Below are 20,294 nucleotides of genomic sequence, written 5' to 3'. Positions count from 1 at the left end.
AAAAAAAACTGTATATACTGTTTTTGCTCTGCATCATTCAGCAGAAAAAAATGTTTTCCGAAAACTGTAAATCATGCCAACATAGCATCAGTAAACAATCACAATGCAATTACTCACCTTAATGCAAAACCACAACTCAAAACTATGCAATATGCTTAAACAGCTACATCTGTCAAACTTATTAACAGTCTATTTTCTGCTCATTCATCTTGTTTCAACATTGAGTCAAGGTGAGAACAGCACCACTATCTTAATTAACATACAATGCAAAATAAAAAAATGTGGAACCAATGCATTGGGACATTTATCCACCTCTTCCTGTATTTAACAGAACCATCATAGCGTTCTCTGATATTACACTCAAGACAGGACTGATCTGCTTTTCATATGATTGTCTGTTTAACAAGTTTTTGTTGATTCATTTGACATTTTTGTGGACTACCATTGCTTGCATTTGATTGGATGTATAATTTATTATTATTATTATTATTATTATTATTATTATTATTATTATTATTGCCATTGTCTGTCGAAATTATTTATGAAGGTTTTGTTAACATCTCCCACACAACCTACAAACAAAAACCCTAAACCAACTGAATCCAGCTCAATCTTTTTTTGTAAGTCTAATGTGTTTGTTAAACATTGCTTAAAGTATGGACAGAGGTTCCTTGATTACATAATGTGCATATAGATAAGTGATAAAAAAAACAAAAAAAACAAAATGCAGCTCATTCCAACTCCTTTGTGTCCTTAATAAAGTCAAACTAATATGTTCACATCATATGGCCTACATCATACTCACCTTGGGCGACATTTAAACATCATTAGAAATAAGTCTCATTTACGTCAACATTGTTTTTTCTTTTTTCACCCTCTGCTGCATGTTCAATAGCAACTGATGAATCTGCACTTGATAAAGTAACAAAGAGGTCAATTAGCTGAACTCCATTTAGGATGCAGGGCCCAGTCATGTCTGCTTTCCATAAAATATCAACGTATTTCTGTTTTATGACGCAAAAGTTGTTTTATAAAGCTGTCATTGAATAATTTTCTGAATATTAACCCTTTTGCTAAATATTCAAAATGGTTGATATGCTAATTTTTATTATATTATTATTTATTAAGCCTGGACACAAAACACAAACATTAAAACAGACTGTAAACTATGAAACTTTGAATTCAGTTAATTATTTATTCTTACATGATTAGCCTTACCTCATACCAGCATGAATACTCAAACTCCTTTATGTTATGGCAGTGTAACATAAAGATACTAAATTAACTTTTGTAGGCAAGCTTAATGATTAAACAAAAGGTATTAGCTTACACTGGCTAAATTTTCACCAAAGTACAAAACTGAAGATGAGACCCCTGTCCTATAATAAAGATTGTCATTGTAAAATGTAAACTACCTTTCTTTGCCTTATACTGGTAGCAAGGGCCAGTTACATACCAAAGCTGTTTCATGGATTCTCTTTTCCTGTCATTTGTTGTCTCTCTGTCTTTCTGTCATCACCATTTATCATAATCTTTTAAATGTTGCCCTTGAGTGTTTGTTGACCGTTAAATGGTAGCTTAAAGGGACATCACCTTGTTGATAGTTTCTATTTCCCATATTGAGTGCAATATTTTCTCCTTTGTGAACAAGTATTGATTCTAGTTCTGTGGCCTGTTAAATCTCAGCTTGAATCTTGTTTATATTTTGAGCTTTCATTTGTTCATCTACTGAAAAGATTCATCAAGCCTGCATTGCACCGGCACACTGTAATCAGTCATATGTGCAGATGCTGTACAAAATGTATTATATTAAGTGTGATGCCAAGCATTAAGTTATGCTATTTTAGTCAACGCTAAATATTTTCAGAGTGATGTTAGGGAAATTTTCATATCATGGTAAATTTATTCTTACATCATTTCTTGTGTGTGTCGAGACTTTTTTTGGTCTGCTTGTGTTGGTGAGATGTAGTGAAAGCCTGGATATTTGACTGTTGGTTCCCTTGAGGTGCACATTTCTCTGATCAGCTTTTCTTAGAAAACCTGGGAAAGAGTGGAACCACTTCCTATATCTCTGAATAGGCAAATTTTTCCCTGAACAAATCATATACAAATTAAAACTCATTGATTTCATAGACCCTAAGGCAAGTGTGTAGTGAGTGAGTAATTCTCAGATGCACTGAGAGTTCTTAAGAGTAATGAGTGAATGATAGAAGCCATTTTATGGTGTGTGAGGGGCTAGTCACAGCTATACAAACAAACATTTTTTGTTAAACCTTGATCATGTTAATATGGTTTCTCATCACCCCATTAAGATATGTTGGTGCAGTTCTTCTTTTTAACAATTTACAGTATCAGCCTATGGCACAACAAGGTGATAGCCCCTTAGCTCTGTAACAACCCATGGCATCACGATCTGCATTGTTTTTGTATTGTTTCTGCTTTTTCATGTTCATGGTGGTGTAATAAAGGTTTGTGGAGTGTCCTAGCAGTTTTTCAAACTGTTACAAAATACATCATGAAAACTACAAACGTGATGATCCGTGGTGCAGATGGTAGTCTTTACTACATATGGTGTTTGTAATACAGCATTAAAACTGATTGCATCAAATTTTGTGCTATTATAAAATCATGTAGGCTTCATTATGAAGCACTCAGAAAACTTGTTCAGGAATAAATGAAGAAAAAAAACCCCTGAATGTCCTCAATTAAATGTACTCAATTCGTCCTGAAGTTCTCTCCCCTCTGAGTGGTGAATTCAGTCCACCAGCACAATTTTTGGCAAAAGTGTCTGCTACCTTTTGTAAAGTATTGAATCCAACTTCAAATGTTACTAAAAGTGTTTAATGTATCAATCTCAGCTTTCAGTAAGATTTTTTTTCTCTAAAAATGTCCAAACCAAAACAACAATCTTTTGTATAGTTGAAACTGAATGACCAATTCAGTCTTTATGATGTTACCTCGAAAGCACAAATATCTCACCGCATATTGCAGTGTACATTCTTGTGGAATGTGATGATGTTGCAGTCTGTAATGGAAGCCCTATTTAGAATGACCCTTAACTGGGAGGTAAAACTCATCTCATGCAGGTTAATAAGCCTCACAAAGAAGACCATTAGTTGTTTTCATGAATGTTACAGTTAAATTATTTGTGAAGCTGATCATAATATTGATTAGTTGGAGACTTTTTTTCAGGGTTGCAATAGAAAACTTTGGTCACTCTGCGTGTGTGTGTGTTACCACCCATGATCATATTTGTGCAGTGCTTCAGATCACAGACTAAATTTTTGACCCTGAAAAGATCAAATAGCTATGACACTTTTGCTCACTAGTCTAAACTTAAAATTTAGAATAATGCCAAACAAAATTAGGCTAGTTCAAATAAAGACACAAAAAAGAAGAAAAACTACATCATTGTTTCTCCAAGGGACCCAAAACAAAATATGCTAAGCATATGTAGTGAAAGCTATTACTACTCAATGTGAATAATTTTTGTGACTGGTGGGCGGTAAATGCATATATGCATCAGTGTGTTTGTCTAGGTGTTCTACTACTTGAAAAGGTAGATTAGAAGTATGTTGTCAAGCCAAGTTTAAAATTTTTAATAATAAATTTTCTGTGAGTTTGAAGATTTGGTTTTTTTTTTTGTTTTTTTAGAGATCTAGTTATTTTACCAGTCCAATGTTAATTCTAATAATTTACATTGATTATATGTATTGTATGGCTTATTAATGTTATAGAATTGCTTTGAGTGTCAAAACAACTGAATAAACATATACATATGAATAATATTTTTTTTAGGATTGTGTGATGTTGTGTTGTCAAGAACCTGTATGAATTCAGAACTTGTGTATGATGTATTAGATATCTGACAGTTCAGATTTGGCTGTATCTTTGTTATCGTCTGTGATATTTTGCATGGGTAAAGCGTTATTGGTGCATTGAGGAAAACCAGTATTAAAGATTTGTTTTGTTTTGTTTTGTTTTTTATTATTATTATTTAAATAGTATGTAGTATTACTATCATATATTAAATATATTGTTATTAACTTTTTGTAGTAAGTCTACCCCTCCATTCTGGTCCTAGCAACCTTGTTTTATGAAATTACAATTATACCTCTCCACATTTCTGTAACTGTTCCCAGGAAGGTCACTGAGACACCTCTAACATAATCACCAGCAAGAGCTTCACTTTGATCAGATATAACATGTTTCTATTTGATAACTATTTATATTTTATTTATGGGATGATTGACTGACTTGATTGTCTGTCAGTTAAACCACATGTTTTTGCAGATTGTGAGGAATTAATCAAGTTTCACCCAAATGATACATCTAGTTTTACCTGCTTGATACTGCTCAATATCAGCTCTCTTGGGATGTGTACCCACAAACAGACGTTTAATTTTCCTATATTAATGTTTGTGAAAGTACGAAGATAATTAAAATATTAAGCAATGAATTAGTCCAAGCAGGGAATGTTCTCCCTTGGAAGTGTAGATATGGTATTGCTTTTTTATTTCATTTTATGAATAGCACAAAATATGAAGATGGCTAGATCCTGTAATGTCTGTATCAAAGCACACAGCATTAAGTGGAGATTACTGTGTACAACCAGAAATAATGAATCCATATATTTTTCTTCTCATGGTTATAGTCAAAAGACCTAAGCATTGTTATATAAATTTATACTCTATATTACTGTGATGTAATGAAGAAGGTTTCAGTAGGGTATGTCTTACAGCAGAATGCTAGTATCTTTATTTTTCCATTTTATTTTATTTCTTGACTCTTCCTTTCTCGTTCCTTTTGCCCCTACTGAATGGTCTTCCTGTAGTGCAAAAATGAATGTATCAGTTCCACAAGATTCACATCCCAATGGAAGATTATGATTCAGATTATACATCTTGTGCTTTTACATTAATTCTGTATTTACCGAGTACTTTTCCTTGTGTTTTGGGTTTTTTTTTTTTCTTTCATTTTTCATGGACTGTTTTCACCTATTTGGATATTAGGAGTATGTCTTCAGACTGGAACGAGGTGTATTCCTTTCATTGAGTTGTAAAGATGCTTTGTCTGCTGAGTCGATAATGTAATATTACATCTGAGGTTTTATTAAAGAAAACAGATTTGAGAAGTGTATGTACAGACTACTCTGAATAATAAGATACAAATGTACACATGGAACCAGTGCTTAAATTTTATAACTTTCCATTTTAATACATTATAATGTTGTGACTGACATGAAGAAAAAAAAAAATATAAACCTTTCATTTTCTACAACTATGTGTGATGCCTATTATTTTTAATACCTTTGGTGCAGATATTTTTGTCTTTCAAATAACTAGGTTTACAGTGGTTATCAAATCAGGAGACAGTGTGGTACAGTTTGGTTGACTCAAGTAGCTTTGGCCTTTAAAAGCTGAACTCAGGTTCAGTTTCTGGGAATATCACAGTGGGTTATAATTATTTTAAGGAGTTTTATCATCAGATGCTAATAAAGTGGTGTGGATCTATATTTTACAACTTCAACATGATCTCTTAATCATCCTATTATTTAAGCTTCAACACTTACTTTAACTTTGGTGTTATTCTGAGTGGCCCATAGGTGGCAGCCTACTAAAGGAAAACTTCACCCTAAGTCATGCAACATCCCTGTAGGTTTTAGCATTAATTTCTTTTGTAATTTCCACAAGAGGTTTTCATCCTTGTATACCAATAACTATGTCTGATGAACATCTGTAAACCTTATAATGACATATATGTAAATTATTTGCAAATATCAATTAAAAACAGTAACCAAACCACTTCCTACTAGAAACAGTGACATGCAAAAGTGCTGGTATGTGGTGGACAGTATGAAGACCCACAGCATCACCCATGCTCTCAGTCTGAAGTAACAGTGTCACTGATTAGCTATCGAAGGCATTCAATTACACTTGTGTAATGGATTCAGTACAACAAGAGACAATAGTAAAACCATGATTAACTGATTGCAGGTTTCAATACTTGGACATAATTAGTTAATAATATGATTAATTAGTGACACAGTGCATAGTGCTCTGCCTGGGAGTGGCATTTTTTCCTTATAGTGCTGCCCTGGGCGACCTAGAAGAACTGGCTGTGTGTAAATTCTTAACCTCATCAAAGAGACATGACTTTGCCTCATGTCACTGAGGAAATGGTGTCATGGCAGGTCATGGGATATGCACTAGATTACTGCTTACTGGGAGTGTGACATCAAAAGTAAACGTCCAAATTGAGGCAAATGTGGTGTAAATGAATTACATTAATTGCTAACCCACAGCCCTAATCCAGTTAAGTGAAGATCTTAGCCCGACAAGTTAAGGTGATTTCTTCACAGCACTCTGAACTGCCTTATTCAGAAAGAATTAACATCAGAAAACATTATGTTAAGCATCAGTCATTGCTTGCAGTTCAACCAGCATGTTGATTAGATTAGAATTAATCAAGAATAGAGAATGAAGTGGAGAATCTTTTTTGTGTCTTCACACTGATAAATATACATATTTGTGTTAATGGATTATTTTCAGTGACATAAAGAAAAATTGTAACTAGTTATCACATTTCTAAAAGATATTGATAACATTAGTCAATGATGCCATTATTTACAGTTTGCAACACAGAAAAACAAAACATAAGCACTGGAATGTTTTTATTCATCCAGACATCCAGGCTTTGAACAACTGTGAAATAGTCACCTCCTCTTCTCATGCCATACAGTGACCCAGACTCAGCAGATGGATACACAAGAAGGGCATGCATTGAGAAAGGCAAAGAACTCCAATGTTGGCACTGTGGGCCCCAAGTTGACAGCTTGGTAGCACTCTGATTAAACTTAAAGCGAAACGCACAAAAACTTAAGCAATGCCAGACAACGTAAAGACATTTCGAGATAAAACAACCCTTTCACTGTTCATATTAGTTCCAATAATGTTCCAAAGTTTCCAATAATCTTCCATTTCATGAGGGAGATCATTTATCAAAATCAACTCTCTTACTATTTCCATTATCCTGATAGTCTAATAATCTTTAATTTCCATGGATTTGTTGTCTTCACACCAAACTAAAAGACTATGGATGACCCCCCAACTAAACAGGAAAAGCTTACGCTTACACATAATGACTTTTCATCCAGTCAGTCATTTCTTGTACACAATACCTCAACCCACACACACACACACAACTCAGCCACACTTACAGCCAGGCTTCTTAGTTGGAGGGAGCTCCGTCTCTACAGGTGCTCCAACAGTCATTCCATACCAGTTTTCACGGCAAGGAATTTTCCCTTTTTGGAAGTGTTCATAAATCCCTCTGGTCAGAGTCTCAAAAGTCTCATTTACATTAACATTGTCCTTAGAGGAGACTTCCAGGTAAGTCTCCATATTGAGCCGCTTAGCCAGGGCCACACCTTCTTCCTTTTGCACTTCCCTTTGCGCTGTCAAGTCACATTTGTGTCCCACCAGGATAAAGATCATTGGATTGGGTTGGACATAGTCCACCACCTCTTGATGCCACTTACGCACCCGCTCAAAAGTCTGTCGCTGAGAGACATCAAACACCAAAACACAGCCCACAGAATTCCTCATGTAGGACTTGGAGATTGACCTATGGATAAAACTAGTGATAACATCTTATTTGTACCTGGGTACCATGAAAAAAATGTATGTTTTGCAGTCGTAATACTAAAACTGATTTAGTCATGATAGAGCTAAGATGCTAGAACTTGTGAAGTACTCAGCAAATGTAAGTGATCACGATAACATACAATGACATTAGCCATTATTTTATAAAAATATGATCAGTAGTGCAAAGTCTGGTTATGAGAAACAGTCAGATTCAAGCTGATCACACTGTGAAATCCAACCACATTCTATGTACTCTTACTTATAACCTCTTTTGTAAACCTGCCAACAGAGGAGCTCACCTGAACCTTTCCTGGCCTGCTGTGTCCCACAAGAGTAGTTTAATTACGATTCTGGGGTCAAATTCAAGATAATGGACCTTAAAATCAATTCCAAGTGGAGACTGTCTGGAATCATCGAAAGAGCCTTCAGTATATCGGTGGAGAAGAGAGGATTTTCCCACTGCAGAATCCCCAAGGATCACTATTCCAATCCGGAAGTTCCATGGCACCTGCATTTTTAAATCTTTTTTAAAAGCAGACTGAAAGAATTATCGATCTACAAAGAACAGTATGTCAGGTTACCACTACTGGCTTTGAGTGAGTCAAACAGATCACTAATAGTAAAAGCTGAGTGTATGACTAGGCACTATTCTCCTCTCTATTTTGACATACTCCACCCTTCGCTGCCCTTAGCTAACTCAACAGACAGGTTGAAGAGGGAGAAAGATACATGATGTAACTGTGAAAAACGCCTGAATAATAACAATAGGTGTATAATTCAACACATGCTGCGGTTCTTGGCAAGGTTAATTTCCTTTACAGCAGAAATGCAATTCTTTATCACTGTAGCTGACCCTAACAAAAAGTTAAAATGAGTTCATAATTTATTATACCTTTAAGAGTCACTGGCTGTGCTTCAAAAGTGCACTTGGGAAGCTCCAGAGACAAGATTTGGGAATCTGACTTGTTGTACAAGAGACATGAGATACAGTGTTCATAGAAATCAGATGGTGTTGCTTAAGAACATCAGACTACTTACGTAATAGGTACTGTATTGTACCACGTTTTGTTTGTTGCCCCTGAAAGCCGTAAAACAAGACTGTGCAGTATGCTGGTTCCGAGGAACAATACAGGTCTTTACTACGTTCAGAGAACTGGTTTGTTTTGATACCAGAAGCATAAAATGAGATCATAAAGCCAATTCAAGTTCTCATAAAAGAGTGATAATTAAATATTAGTTAACCATAAGCACTGAAGGTTCCACAATACTCCAGCCCTCTATGGGATTACAGTAGCCATTTGCCTGTCTTTGAAAAATTATTTTATATATCAGTGGGCATAGCAAGGCCACAATTCAGCATACAGCCAATTCATTATGTCAAAACATGACATTTACTCAAAGACATTCATGTACAAAAACCTGTGTTATTCCTAAGAGTGCTTCATAAAATTCTATACAACCACACATGACTTTTTCTCTTCTATTCAGACGAAACCCTAAGATATTCTCTATAAACTTAATGAACACCTTTGAAAAAGGGGGTTTATGAGAAATCAGCCTAGAAGACAACAGTTACAACTCAGCTACATTTTTGGGAAGGTTCTTATGAGATCGAGTAAATTATTGGTGATAATTCTGGAGACAAACACTTGTTCATTTTTCTTCAGGTTCCCCGGATAGAGTGACAATCGCAGAACATGCTGAGAACTTTAAGTGCAATGAATGTCTTGATTAGGCATTCCATGACTGTCTTTTGAAAGTTTCTGTTACTACATTTGGCTCCATGATTCTAAGACCCTAACAGACACATTCTGAATAATACCCATCAGCTACTGCCCAAGCAGACGACAGTTCATTTAGCATGAGGGAACGAGAACGCAATCTTTGCGTCCACACACAGCAAACTGAGTGGAATATTAAGTTGGCACAAACGCCTGCGTAGGCCAGTACTAGCACAGAGAAAAGCGACGAGAGTTGATGTTCATCTTGGTGACTCCAATCAGTTTAAGTGGGCTGGAGAGGCTGAATCCGGAGGAAACAGGAAAATCACAAAGCAGGTCAGATAGTTCATCACGTTCCTCCAGCTCAACTGTGGCATCATTGAGCATCTTTCGATGCTGGTTACAAGTCTGTTCGATTTTCAGCTTATTAATGTCATTCCTAAGATGCAATAGCTGGTGGGCTAGTCGCTGATCCTGCAAACGCATGTCTGTCTGTAGACAATAGGACGATAAAAGACGTAATCAGTCAGATGGTAGACAGCAGTGCTTTTCTGACAATGCAGAGTGTACTCAAAGTCAAAGCATCATGCTATCTTACATGCTTTCAAAAATATTTCTGATTGTCTGCATACAATGATCTATGAAATGAGAGGCATTTAGCTTTTTGTTTATGTCAAATCTCCTAATGTAATTTCATGTGATTAATGTGAAAATGTCACTAATCAGTATGTGACTTCAACAAACTATGCTTTTACATGGCATGCATAACGGGGCATGCATAACGGACAACAAAACAACATGTACATCTCACCAACTCTTTCTTGAGCCAAACCAGAGCCTCATCTATACTCCCAAAGCCCCTCAGTGTTCCTGAGGGGCGCATGCCAGCCTGATACACGGCTGTGTTCAGGAGAGGTTGAATGGGCCACTTCACTGGGCCCAAGACCCCTCTATCCTCCACCTTACTTGTCACCAGGGGCTCCACACCAGTTTTGCAGCCCTTGCATTTCCGAGCCTCCAGCTGAGTCCTCCACTCAAGGTGAGATGGCCTCTTAGTTTCTAATTGCAGTTTCTCTGCCAAGGCCTTCAGAGTCCTTAGATGGTCATCCTGGGGCATGGCAGGTCTGTTGTCCTCTTTTGAATCACTTGAGGCTTCAGCCTTGTTATGTGAAGCTGCCATGGTGTGAGTGGCCATTTTGTAACAAATGAAAGCTGTTTGAGAAAGCTTTATTATGGAATGTTCATTGATCCAGGCGTATTAATGCTCTTTAAATGTTGGCCTTTGGATGTATGCTAAAGGCCCAGAACTCAAAGACTTTAAAAAAATGCAGCTTTGACCCATTTTGCAGCAGTCAGTTTGAGTTTATGCCACCAGCTCATGAGAGATACAGTTGAGATTATGGATGCTTTGATTCCTTCACTGAAGCCTTGTTACCCGTATCCACTTTTGCTGCTCAGGACATGAAGGATTTGAGACCCCTGCAAGTCAACGCTAGAAAACAGATTATGAAAGGCATATTTCACATGAGATATACTAGGGCTTAGTTATGAGCTTTGACTAATATATTTATACCACAATTGAGGAATATGCTAAGTAAAAAGTAAAAATAGTGCTAAAGTAAAAAAAATATTAAAGTAAAGATCAAGGAAACTAAAAACAATACAGTCTTTCTTCGAAAACAATCTTTCTCTTAGAAAAGACTTTGCCTGTTTTAGCATAAATAAAGACACAGCCAAGGGATACTTGCTCTACTAGTCAAGCCTCTTTTGTGATAGCTTGTTTATTCTTTATTAGTGTTTTTTTCCAGTAACATAGTGCTTGAGAACAAGTAAGTTGTGCCATGTGCTAAATTTCCTCCTTGTAATGAAAGACACCATACAGTGTTGACTATAGGGAGGTTTAGTAATAAATGTTGGAATGCGTTCTCAGAAATTAAGCAGCACTAGTCACAAATAAAACCTTAGAGAAGAGATGCCTGACAATCCAGAAAAGCACTCCAGTGTAATTTTAGTCTTGTGACTAGCACACATAAGAATACACAGTAGAGATTCACAAAGCTCAAGCAACCAGTATCCATGGTGAAGGAAATCGTCATTTCAATTTTCAGAACATGTTTCAACACCCCCCGCGACCCTAATTAGGATAAGCGGCTTTGAAATGATTGAGTGAGTGAGAGTGAGTGTTACAACGCCTAATTCCGAATGCAGCATTTGTCCTTGACCATCATAGAACATAACCTAATATAACCCCTCTTTCTGCATGTGTATTTCCCATATTTTAGACTCACAAATAAAACCGGCACCAGATACGTACAGAGGATACTCCAGTGTACAAATACAGTTTACTGGTCCATATGCTGGTTTAACTGACAATGAGCAGTGGAACTGGGGCATTACAGTTGCCTGCTAAACTGGGAACCCCTGGAGTCCTCCTAGTCTCTCTCTCCCTCCACTGCTCTTCAGCAAGGATGTTCTAGAATTGAAAAGGCAGTGGAAAGGTTGCATTATCGGTCATGAACTGTCTCAGCATGCATGGCGACATGCTGACCTGATGCTCCTTAATTGTTTATTTGTTAATTTGGCATTTTTGCATGCTGTTATTCCTTGTGTACTCAATGATATGGGAAATGGTTGCACAGCTGAAAGGAAAACTTGAATAAAATAGTAAAGACTCTACAAATCTTCACAACACAAAAATGCCTCGCCCCAACCCTTCTTTTTTTTAAATAATAAACTCAAGATAACATGCGAAGCTAAATGGGGAGACCAATGAGCATCAGATGACAAAAATGTGACATGCCGGAAAGATAGGACAGTTCCAAGATTTTTGATGATATTCATAATGTTAAATAGACATTTAATTATTTAATTCTGTGGAGTTGATTCAGCCTCAAATCTTATTGGGTTTTTTTCCTTCTTGTTCACCACACATAACTACTGTAATGTACCAGTCATGAGTATGCATGAGTACATGACAAAGACGTAACTTCCTATAACTGAAGAAACTTTTAATCAAATGCCCTTTTTATTCTGCACAAGAGACAGAATTTGAATGTGCAACTACCTGTTTAAACATTAATTAGCATAATGTGTTATGTGTTACATTACTGTTATATTACTGTTACAATAACAGTAATATAACATTCCTGCAAACCACAGCCTGTGCAGAGTTCTTCTCTGCATCATGGCAGGATAGCACCATATCACACTGAGCTGGCACAGTACCAGCTCTTGGCACAATGTCCAGCACAGATCTGTGCAGGAAGGCTTGTAGTGTACCATACGGTTACATGCCATCAAATAATAATTAGCTGTTGTTCAGACAAGAGAGTCTACTTTAAAAAACATTCGTTGGGAAATATGATCAATAAAACAGCATGTTTCATTGAAATTGCACTGATTTGAAGACTTTTGATGGAACTTCGAGAACCCAAATGAATTTAATAGTTAATACAATTGCGCGTGTGGTTTGGGCCATCGGCTGTTTAAACGGACTGATGAGGGCGAAGATGAAAACAGTTGAATGCACTGCTATGCAAGTTTTACCTGCTGAATATATAAACTGGTCAGACTCATGTAACTACAGAATTTTAATCACTGTATTAGTAGAGGAACCATGTCCTGCATCTCTGTTAAAAACATGCCCTGTTAAAAACAGTCTGCACAACGGAGAGAGATCCATCGATATATTTGTTCATGAAACATTGTCAAATAAAAATCTACACTTCTAAATAGCACAGATGTGAGGGAAACTAACTTTGTCGAGTATGTCGTCTAGTCAGTCACGGCTGAAATTCAAGTTAGAAAAATGCACGGCTGGAAACTGCTCCAACAGAGCAATACTGCTCAGGTATGGAGACAGAATCCAAACAGTGGCAGCTCCGGCCACACGTATCACCAAAGCCTCCTAGCACTTGAAGTGCGAAACCAAGGTTATGATGAAGGCGATATTCCAAAAAACATGCTAAGGTGAAAAGCTACGTTTTTGTTAATGCAATATGCAATACCAAACGCCAATCAGCATGGCCTATGAACATGAGCACATCAGTACTCAGTCTGTGTTCCATCGCCAGGTGATCCAAAGTCCAACATGAAAGCAGCAGTATTCTGAGACATGGGAGAGGGTTTAATGTCCTGAGGCAATTTAAAAATGCTAGTGATCCACATCAGAAAGCCTACCTTTCTTGACGATGACACGTTACCAGTCTGTCTTCGGTTTAGCAGCGCGGTAAATGACCTCATCGTCAAAATACTTCGGTGTCTGTTCAGAGACCGAAACATGTTGACTGAATTTACGAATAGCTTTTGCGCCGTCTTACCTACGAGTCAGAGACAGAAATTCTGCTTCAAGACGCGAGCGTGTACCGGCCCCTCCACTGACTTGCAGTTTTAATGTGCGCTGCACAGGGTGGGGGTGCTTGAAGGATGCTCAGCAAAATCTAGCCGTTCTTATTTCGCACCGGAACTGCTGTAAAAAGATGATCTGTGTAGCCGTGGTAAGGTTTTAGTGATGATCCCGTAGCATTAGTGCCCAAGCTGAATTTTCGAGGCGTAAAGCCATCCGTGTTAACAGACAGACACGAAAACTTTATATTTAAAGCACCTGTTAACACTACGACAAATTTTATGATCTGGAAGGAGAGAGTGACTAGGATACAACCTAACGTTTTGTGCTTTTCACATTTTGGAAACGATTAAAATATGCAGTAATAACATTTTGTACATCCCAAATTCATACCCTGTCGCTACTCACAGTGTGACGAAGTCTCCAATTTATTCACAAGTCATTCTCAATTAAAGAGAGACTGAAGAGAGATATTACACTGAGTCCCCCAAGCTTGGTTAAATGTAACAATGTAAATGTGACTTCTAACCATACCAACTATTGTAGTTGTAGGCTATAGATTGCATCTATCTATCTATCTATCTATCTATCTATCTATCTATCTATCTATCTATCTATCTATCTATCTATCTATCTATCTATCTATCTATCTATCTATCTATCTATCTATCTATTTCTTTGTTTAATCGCTCTCTTAAGTTCTGAGTTATAATTTTTAAACTTTCTGTTCGCCTACCTGTTAAATAAAATCAAATATCAACAATAAGTTGCGCAAGAATATTGATTTTTTGCCGACACTGTGGCAGGGTCACATGTCGTCATATAAACTCCGATCCCTGTCTGAAATTTCAAGTAAATACTTAGCCACTCATGTATCTTTTATTCTCGGCAAAAGATGTGGTTTCTTTTGTTTTACGCAGGTCAGGTGCCCTACAACAATTTGCATTATGTTACATTTTGTAGCCATAATGACGTTTAGGGGCATTATGTTTGTAGGCTACGCTATATGTTCCTCCGGCAAAGAAAGGGGAAACGAAAAGTCAAACAGATATTGTACAGCGTAAAAACAAATATGTAAAAATAAAAATAATTTAAAAAGGAGCCATATTTTCAGGGTTTCGATATCTGACGTCTTCCTTTGCCCTCGTGTGACCCCTTGTGGAAATGTGGACGTACACGAGAACACAAAACGCAACGTATTTTTGCACCATTAACTACAAAGAGTTATTAAATCAGTCGTATGCATTATTTACCATCGTGACATACTCTAGCTTGTGAATAGAAAATATATGAACAGTGATATAAGTAAAAAAGTATCCTAAAACATCAATTAATAATTTATGAGCACAGTTCCGACAAACACTTTTATACTGAAATGAGTTTGCATTCATAAAATCGGCTGAACTTTCACTGTCTTGGAGGCCATTAGCGTAACGTACTCTTTCAATTTAGGAAATATATAGGCCATTGTAGTTGAAGTTATGAAATGCAGCACATTGGTTTAATATGAAACGTCATCTGCTCCCCCGTCCCTCTCCCTACAGACCCCTCGGTTTTATGCTGACCGCAGAAAAAGGCGGAATGCACCTGTATAAGAGTGTGGAATAATGTCAAGCATTACGATTGGCTTACTTGTCTGTCCATCTTTTGCGTCACGTAAAGCGCACAATTGAGGAAGCCGTGAGATTGACTATGTAATTACGAGGAAGTGCAATGATGGAATAAAGGGTAGAAGTGTCAGCCACATTGTATTTGGCATAGCAAACAATGCGTTAATCAGACTGGTTGTCTGACTAGTGCAGTTCTGAAATCCATCTCCTAGAAGTGGAAGGTAGGTAAACGGAACATTATTTTCTATATTTCTTGCGCTGGCTAACAAACTAGCCAGGATATCTCTTTAATATTTCAGCAATAAATTTGATCATTTTTGAAGTGCAGAGTACAATGTTTGTAGGTATCTTCAATGATGGGCTGTATTATCTTAAGATTTTGTTGTCGGCTCTCAGTCTTAATCCCCTGTCTCGCTGACAGACTTTGTTCATATTCAAAAAAAATACTGCTTGTAACTTTGCAGGAAGAAACCACAGCGTGCTTAGCCAGTTCCTTTTGAGTCATGTGACGCTAATCAGAATGTACCTGTGCTCGACAGGCTTGAAAAAAGATATCAATCCTGTGGAAAAGATTTTGTTTTCATGTTGGACACGTTAGAACGGAGCACTTCATAGGTGTAACCTGATCTTGTATAGACATGTACACGGTGCCCTATTTACGCAGCTCATCTCAAGGCTGCTGGCTGTTATTTTGCAAACTCACAATTCCTCTGTCTTCCTTTGTATTCACACAATTTCCATTAAGGTACTTTTGCTTATATGCTTAGCCAATATTGACTGAGCAAAGGGAGCCTTCACGTGCAGTCACTTTTGTTTGGAGAACGAAACTAAACTTTAGAAGAATTCTGAAACATTACGCGATAGTGAATGAAAGGCACGTGTGTGCCACACAGTATATTTATTAAATTCTAATAGTGACAAATAAGAATGAATTAACGAAACTCAGTACTTGCAGAAAGCATCAGTGGTTTAATGTGATGTACTAGGCTGACAGGGACTTCTTGTTAGTTGTTGAACAATTTTTTTTTTTTTTTTTTTTGGTTTTGGCCTCTGTAGTTGCAGTATGAGCCCATCTAGAGTTTGTTCATCATTCCATGTCTTTATTTGTCTTTATTGAAGGGCTATATGAAATGACTGTCGCTTTGCATTTTCAGCAGTTAAGGAGGTGACAGTTAGGGCCTCCCACACCATCACAGGATGCTGCTCAGAGGTCTTTTGAGTGTTCTATTTGCAATTTGTGGATTCACTATTGCTGAAAACACAGGAAATGGAACAAGCCAGTCTGTCAAAGACTCTCCCCCTCTACTACTTGTATCGTTTGATGGCTTCCGGGCAGATTACCTGAAACAATATTCCTTTCCAAATTTGCAGAAGTTTTTTGCTGATGGTGTGCTTGTAGACGACGTGACCAATGTTTTTACCACCAAAACCTTTCCTAATCATTACAGTCTTGCCACAGGACTATATGCAGAAAGCCATGGCATTTTAGCTAGTCACATGTATGATCCAGAAACCAAGAAAGAGTTTTCAGTTGCAAACGATACAGACCCGTTCTGGTGGAATGAGGCTACTCCTATTTGGTTGTCCGTTCAAAATGCTGGTTTCAAATCAGCTGCTGCCATGTGGCCAGGCACAGACATAAAGATTCAAAACCAGACCGCAACTTATTTTCTGAAGTACAATTCACATGTTAATTTTGAAGAGAGGTTGGGAAACCTTACCAAATGGCTGACTGAGGACAAGTCAGTCCGGATTGCCATTCTGTATTGGGAGGAACCAGATCGATCAGGCCATATGTATGGCCCAGAAAACACAACGCGCATGTCAAAGGCTCTGAAGGAGGTGGATGACAACATAGGTCTGCTAATGGATCAGCTCAACCGGACAGGGCTGTGGGACAAAATAAATGTCATAGTGACCAGTGACCATGGCATGGTCCAGTGCTCAGACAAAAAACTCATTGATTTAAACACGTGCCTCAACTCCAGTGTATACACCGTGGTGGACCTCACACCTGTGGCTGCAATCAGACCCCTGAATGGTATAGTTTCATTGAAACAATGCAGTTGACATTAGATTGATGTCTTCGTTGTCTAAAACCATTTTAGACTTTCTTTTTAAGCAGTCTTAATTTCCTGCTGCTTGTTCACTTGTGACTTTGTTTCATATTACTTATTATGTGTGAAAGGATGAGTCCTTGTGACCCATGTCTGATGTTATGGAACACTTTAAAGCTAAATGACTAATGTTTTCCTGTTTTGGGCACATGTTTTGAATGATGAATTTAAATTTGTTTTGTTTTCCTTTGCAGATTATTCAAGTGTATACAATAAACTTAGAAAATGTCATCCCAACATGAAAGCTTACTTGAAAGCTGAAATGCCAGAAAGATTGCACTATAAAAATAATGAAAGAATTCAGCCCATTATTTTGGTGGCAGATGAAGGTTGGACCATTGTCCTGGATGGGAAACTTCCAAGGTGTAAGTATTTTTATTGTGTTAACTGCTCATCGTGGTTTCATTCAGCCATTGACCAGTTGTATATTAGTAGCTTCACATACAGAAATAGAAAAGTGATCAGCAAACAGAACTGTGTGCTAGACTCAAGCCTCAGTAAGAGCCACTTATGCAAATTGTTTGAGAATTTTCATCTCAAAACCAGCAATGTGGGGTTCAGAGTTGGATAATTGGCACAAACATCACGAAATAGTGTTGGGTGTAGAAGTAGTCAGGTCTTGCGCTAATTTCTCTGTTCCTTGCAGTGGGTGACCACGGTTATGATAACTCTCTAGCCAGTATGCACCCTTTTCTGGCGGCCCATGGACCTGCTTTTCGAAAGGGATACCGGCAGCAAAGCATGAACAGTGTGGACCTCTACCCTCTCATGTGCAAAATTCTGGGCATTCTTGAGATGCCTAATAATGGTACCTTCAACAATGTACGATGTATGCTAGTCAACCAGACCTGTACAGAATTGGCTGTTGTGGTGGGAATCGTTATTGGTGTCCTTATACTCCTTACCACCCTAACCTGCCTCTTCCGACTGATGAAGGTCAGAGATATGTCTTCATCACGGCCATTTGCTCGGTTGGAGTTGGAGGAAGATGATGACGACGACCCATTGCTTTCCTAAAGCAGCTTAATCTATGCAATAATAACTAATTGTTTTGGATTCATGTGTTTGGGGCATTTTTCCCTGCCGGAGTAGAGAATTGAAATACACAGCAGTCACCTTAGGGCTCTGTAAGATGAACAGAAAAGGAGCCAGTGTCTAAGAAATATTTAAGAAATAGAGATATTTTGGTTTTTTTTATGTGTTTCGAAGGACAGTGGAGCTCTGTTATAGTGATTCTAAAAATTTCTGTTATAGTGTTGTCAAGCTTTATATATGTTTATATATGAAGTGTCAGTGTGCTTTGTAATGCATCTGAGCTGATTTCATGACAATCTAATCAAAATTGTGTGGAGGGCAACCTCTCCTAACCATGGCAACTTCCAAAAACTGTGAGTAAGAGCAATAACATATTTCAATATTGGCTTTAGTGTTTTTTCCCTTTTATACATGTATGTTTTAGGCCAGATTTTACTTGTCATTCCTTTTGCTTATTTATTCGGTACGAACAGTACATTTTGTTTTTACAATGCATCTTGCTTTTTGATGATTATTTACTTGCATTTAGAGATGAGTATGATTTCATGCTTGATCTGGGTTTTTGGTCTCCAGAGGAGATGATACTGTGGTGAAATTCATCACAAGATCTTACTCATCATTCTTCTGGCTCATAAAGATGTGTTTAAGATATTTATAAGTGATAACTCGTAGATTGAAAATCTCCTTTAATGGTTTGGTGGCCTTTAAATGAATGTTGATTTTCTCTATTCAGGTCGGGGGGGGGGGGGGGGGGGGGGGGTCCTGATTTTCAGATGGTTTCTTGTGTATTTAATGTTCAGATAAAATCTCACGGGTCAGTTATTTGCACTGTATATCTGTTAATCAGTTTTATTGAATGCTACCAGCTCTGGTCACATTGTCGTATTCAAAAAAAGATTGTTTCAGTTTTTTTAATCAGTTATTTTAAGAGGAGTACGGTGTTTCAGTTCTAAATTGTGTGTATATATAATGTGTGTGCGGAAAAGTTGTGGCGTAGTGAATTTGATAGAATCAGGAAATGTCTCATCATAAATGAGAAGTCTGCGAATGCAACATCTGCAAAGGAATGCTGTACTTTTCTTTATTGAGTTGCATGATATAATCACTCCTGTCTTTTATTAGGGACATGCTGCTTAAATTTGGTTTAAAATTTGCAAAATGCACATTCATATTAACCATAATATAGATCATTTGTACTTGATGAAATGAAAGTCGTGGTTGTTGCTGGCACACAGTTGAAAGGAAATGTCCTTCTGTGGTATGTTATGCAGAGTTATCGTTTGTTTGACTACTCACTGTTTGAGCTCTTATCTGTTAAATGCAAACTATGCAAGGAAAATGTGGCACTGAACTGTAGAAATCGAATGCTGAGTTGTTGTAAATGAGTTGTTGCTTGAAGAATTTGAAGATGTTGAAATAAAAAGTGAAACCAATGTCTTTGTTGTTCCCTTCTGGTCGTCTAATAGTCATGGCTCCACAGCAGATGATGGTAACAGTGAGGCAACCAAACCACGCTGTGAAATTGTTAGGTACTGAGGAAAGCTGACCACATTGGAACAGAGTACTTTGGTAACCACTAGAGGTCTCCTTCTAGAATGATACAGAGTGCAAATGAAGCATCATATAAAATTGTACTATTTGCAATATCACATCTGTTTAGGATTTGACGTTTGCATTTTTTTCTTTTTCCCCTCTTTTTTTTTTTTTAAAATTCATCTGTAATCTGGATAATTTTTGACTTTGTATAATATGGAAAACCACTGACTGTTACCACAGTTAATAATCTGATGTCATACAAGATTCTCTCGTGCTTTGATATG

At 37.3% G+C, this 20,294-nt stretch overlaps 3 protein-coding genes across 3 annotated transcripts; 1 reads left to right on the top strand and 2 right to left on the bottom strand.

Annotated features, from left to right (window-relative positions):
* Positions 1-7,205: 7,205 nt before the first annotated feature.
* On the bottom strand, positions 7,206-8,160 carry LOC115813179 (ras-related protein Rab-39A). The gene is made up of 2 exons (XM_030776085.1): positions 7,946-8,160; positions 7,206-7,626 (listed from the first exon to the last, which is right to left on the bottom strand). Exons 1-2 carry the CDS (start codon positions 8,158-8,160, stop codon positions 7,206-7,208), a joined length of 636 nt encoding a protein of 211 aa, XP_030631945.1.
* A 1,435-nt stretch (positions 8,161-9,595) lies between these two features.
* On the bottom strand, positions 9,596-10,562 carry fam167aa (family with sequence similarity 167 member Aa). The gene is made up of 2 exons (XM_030775015.1): positions 10,179-10,562; positions 9,596-9,859 (listed from the first exon to the last, which is right to left on the bottom strand). Exons 1-2 carry the CDS (start codon positions 10,560-10,562, stop codon positions 9,596-9,598), a joined length of 648 nt encoding a protein of 215 aa, XP_030630875.1.
* Positions 10,563-15,493: 4,931 nt separating this feature from the next.
* On the top strand, positions 15,494-18,456 carry enpp4 (ectonucleotide pyrophosphatase/phosphodiesterase 4). Its single transcript, XM_030786995.1, has 4 exons — positions 15,494-15,543; positions 16,477-17,363; positions 17,634-17,804; positions 18,086-18,456. Exons 2-4 carry the CDS (start codon positions 16,520-16,522, stop codon positions 18,454-18,456), a joined length of 1,386 nt encoding a protein of 461 aa, XP_030642855.1. The 5' UTR covers positions 15,494-15,543; positions 16,477-16,519.
* Positions 18,457-20,294: the final 1,838 nt, after the last annotated feature.

This window comes from Chanos chanos, chromosome 1 (genome assembly GCF_902362185.1).
Source record: "Chanos chanos chromosome 1, fChaCha1.1, whole genome shotgun sequence".
Taxonomy (NCBI): Eukaryota; Metazoa; Chordata; class Actinopteri; order Gonorynchiformes; family Chanidae; genus Chanos; species Chanos chanos.
Note: the sequence above shows the minus strand (reverse complement) of the source record. Positions and strands in the feature narration are given on the sequence as shown.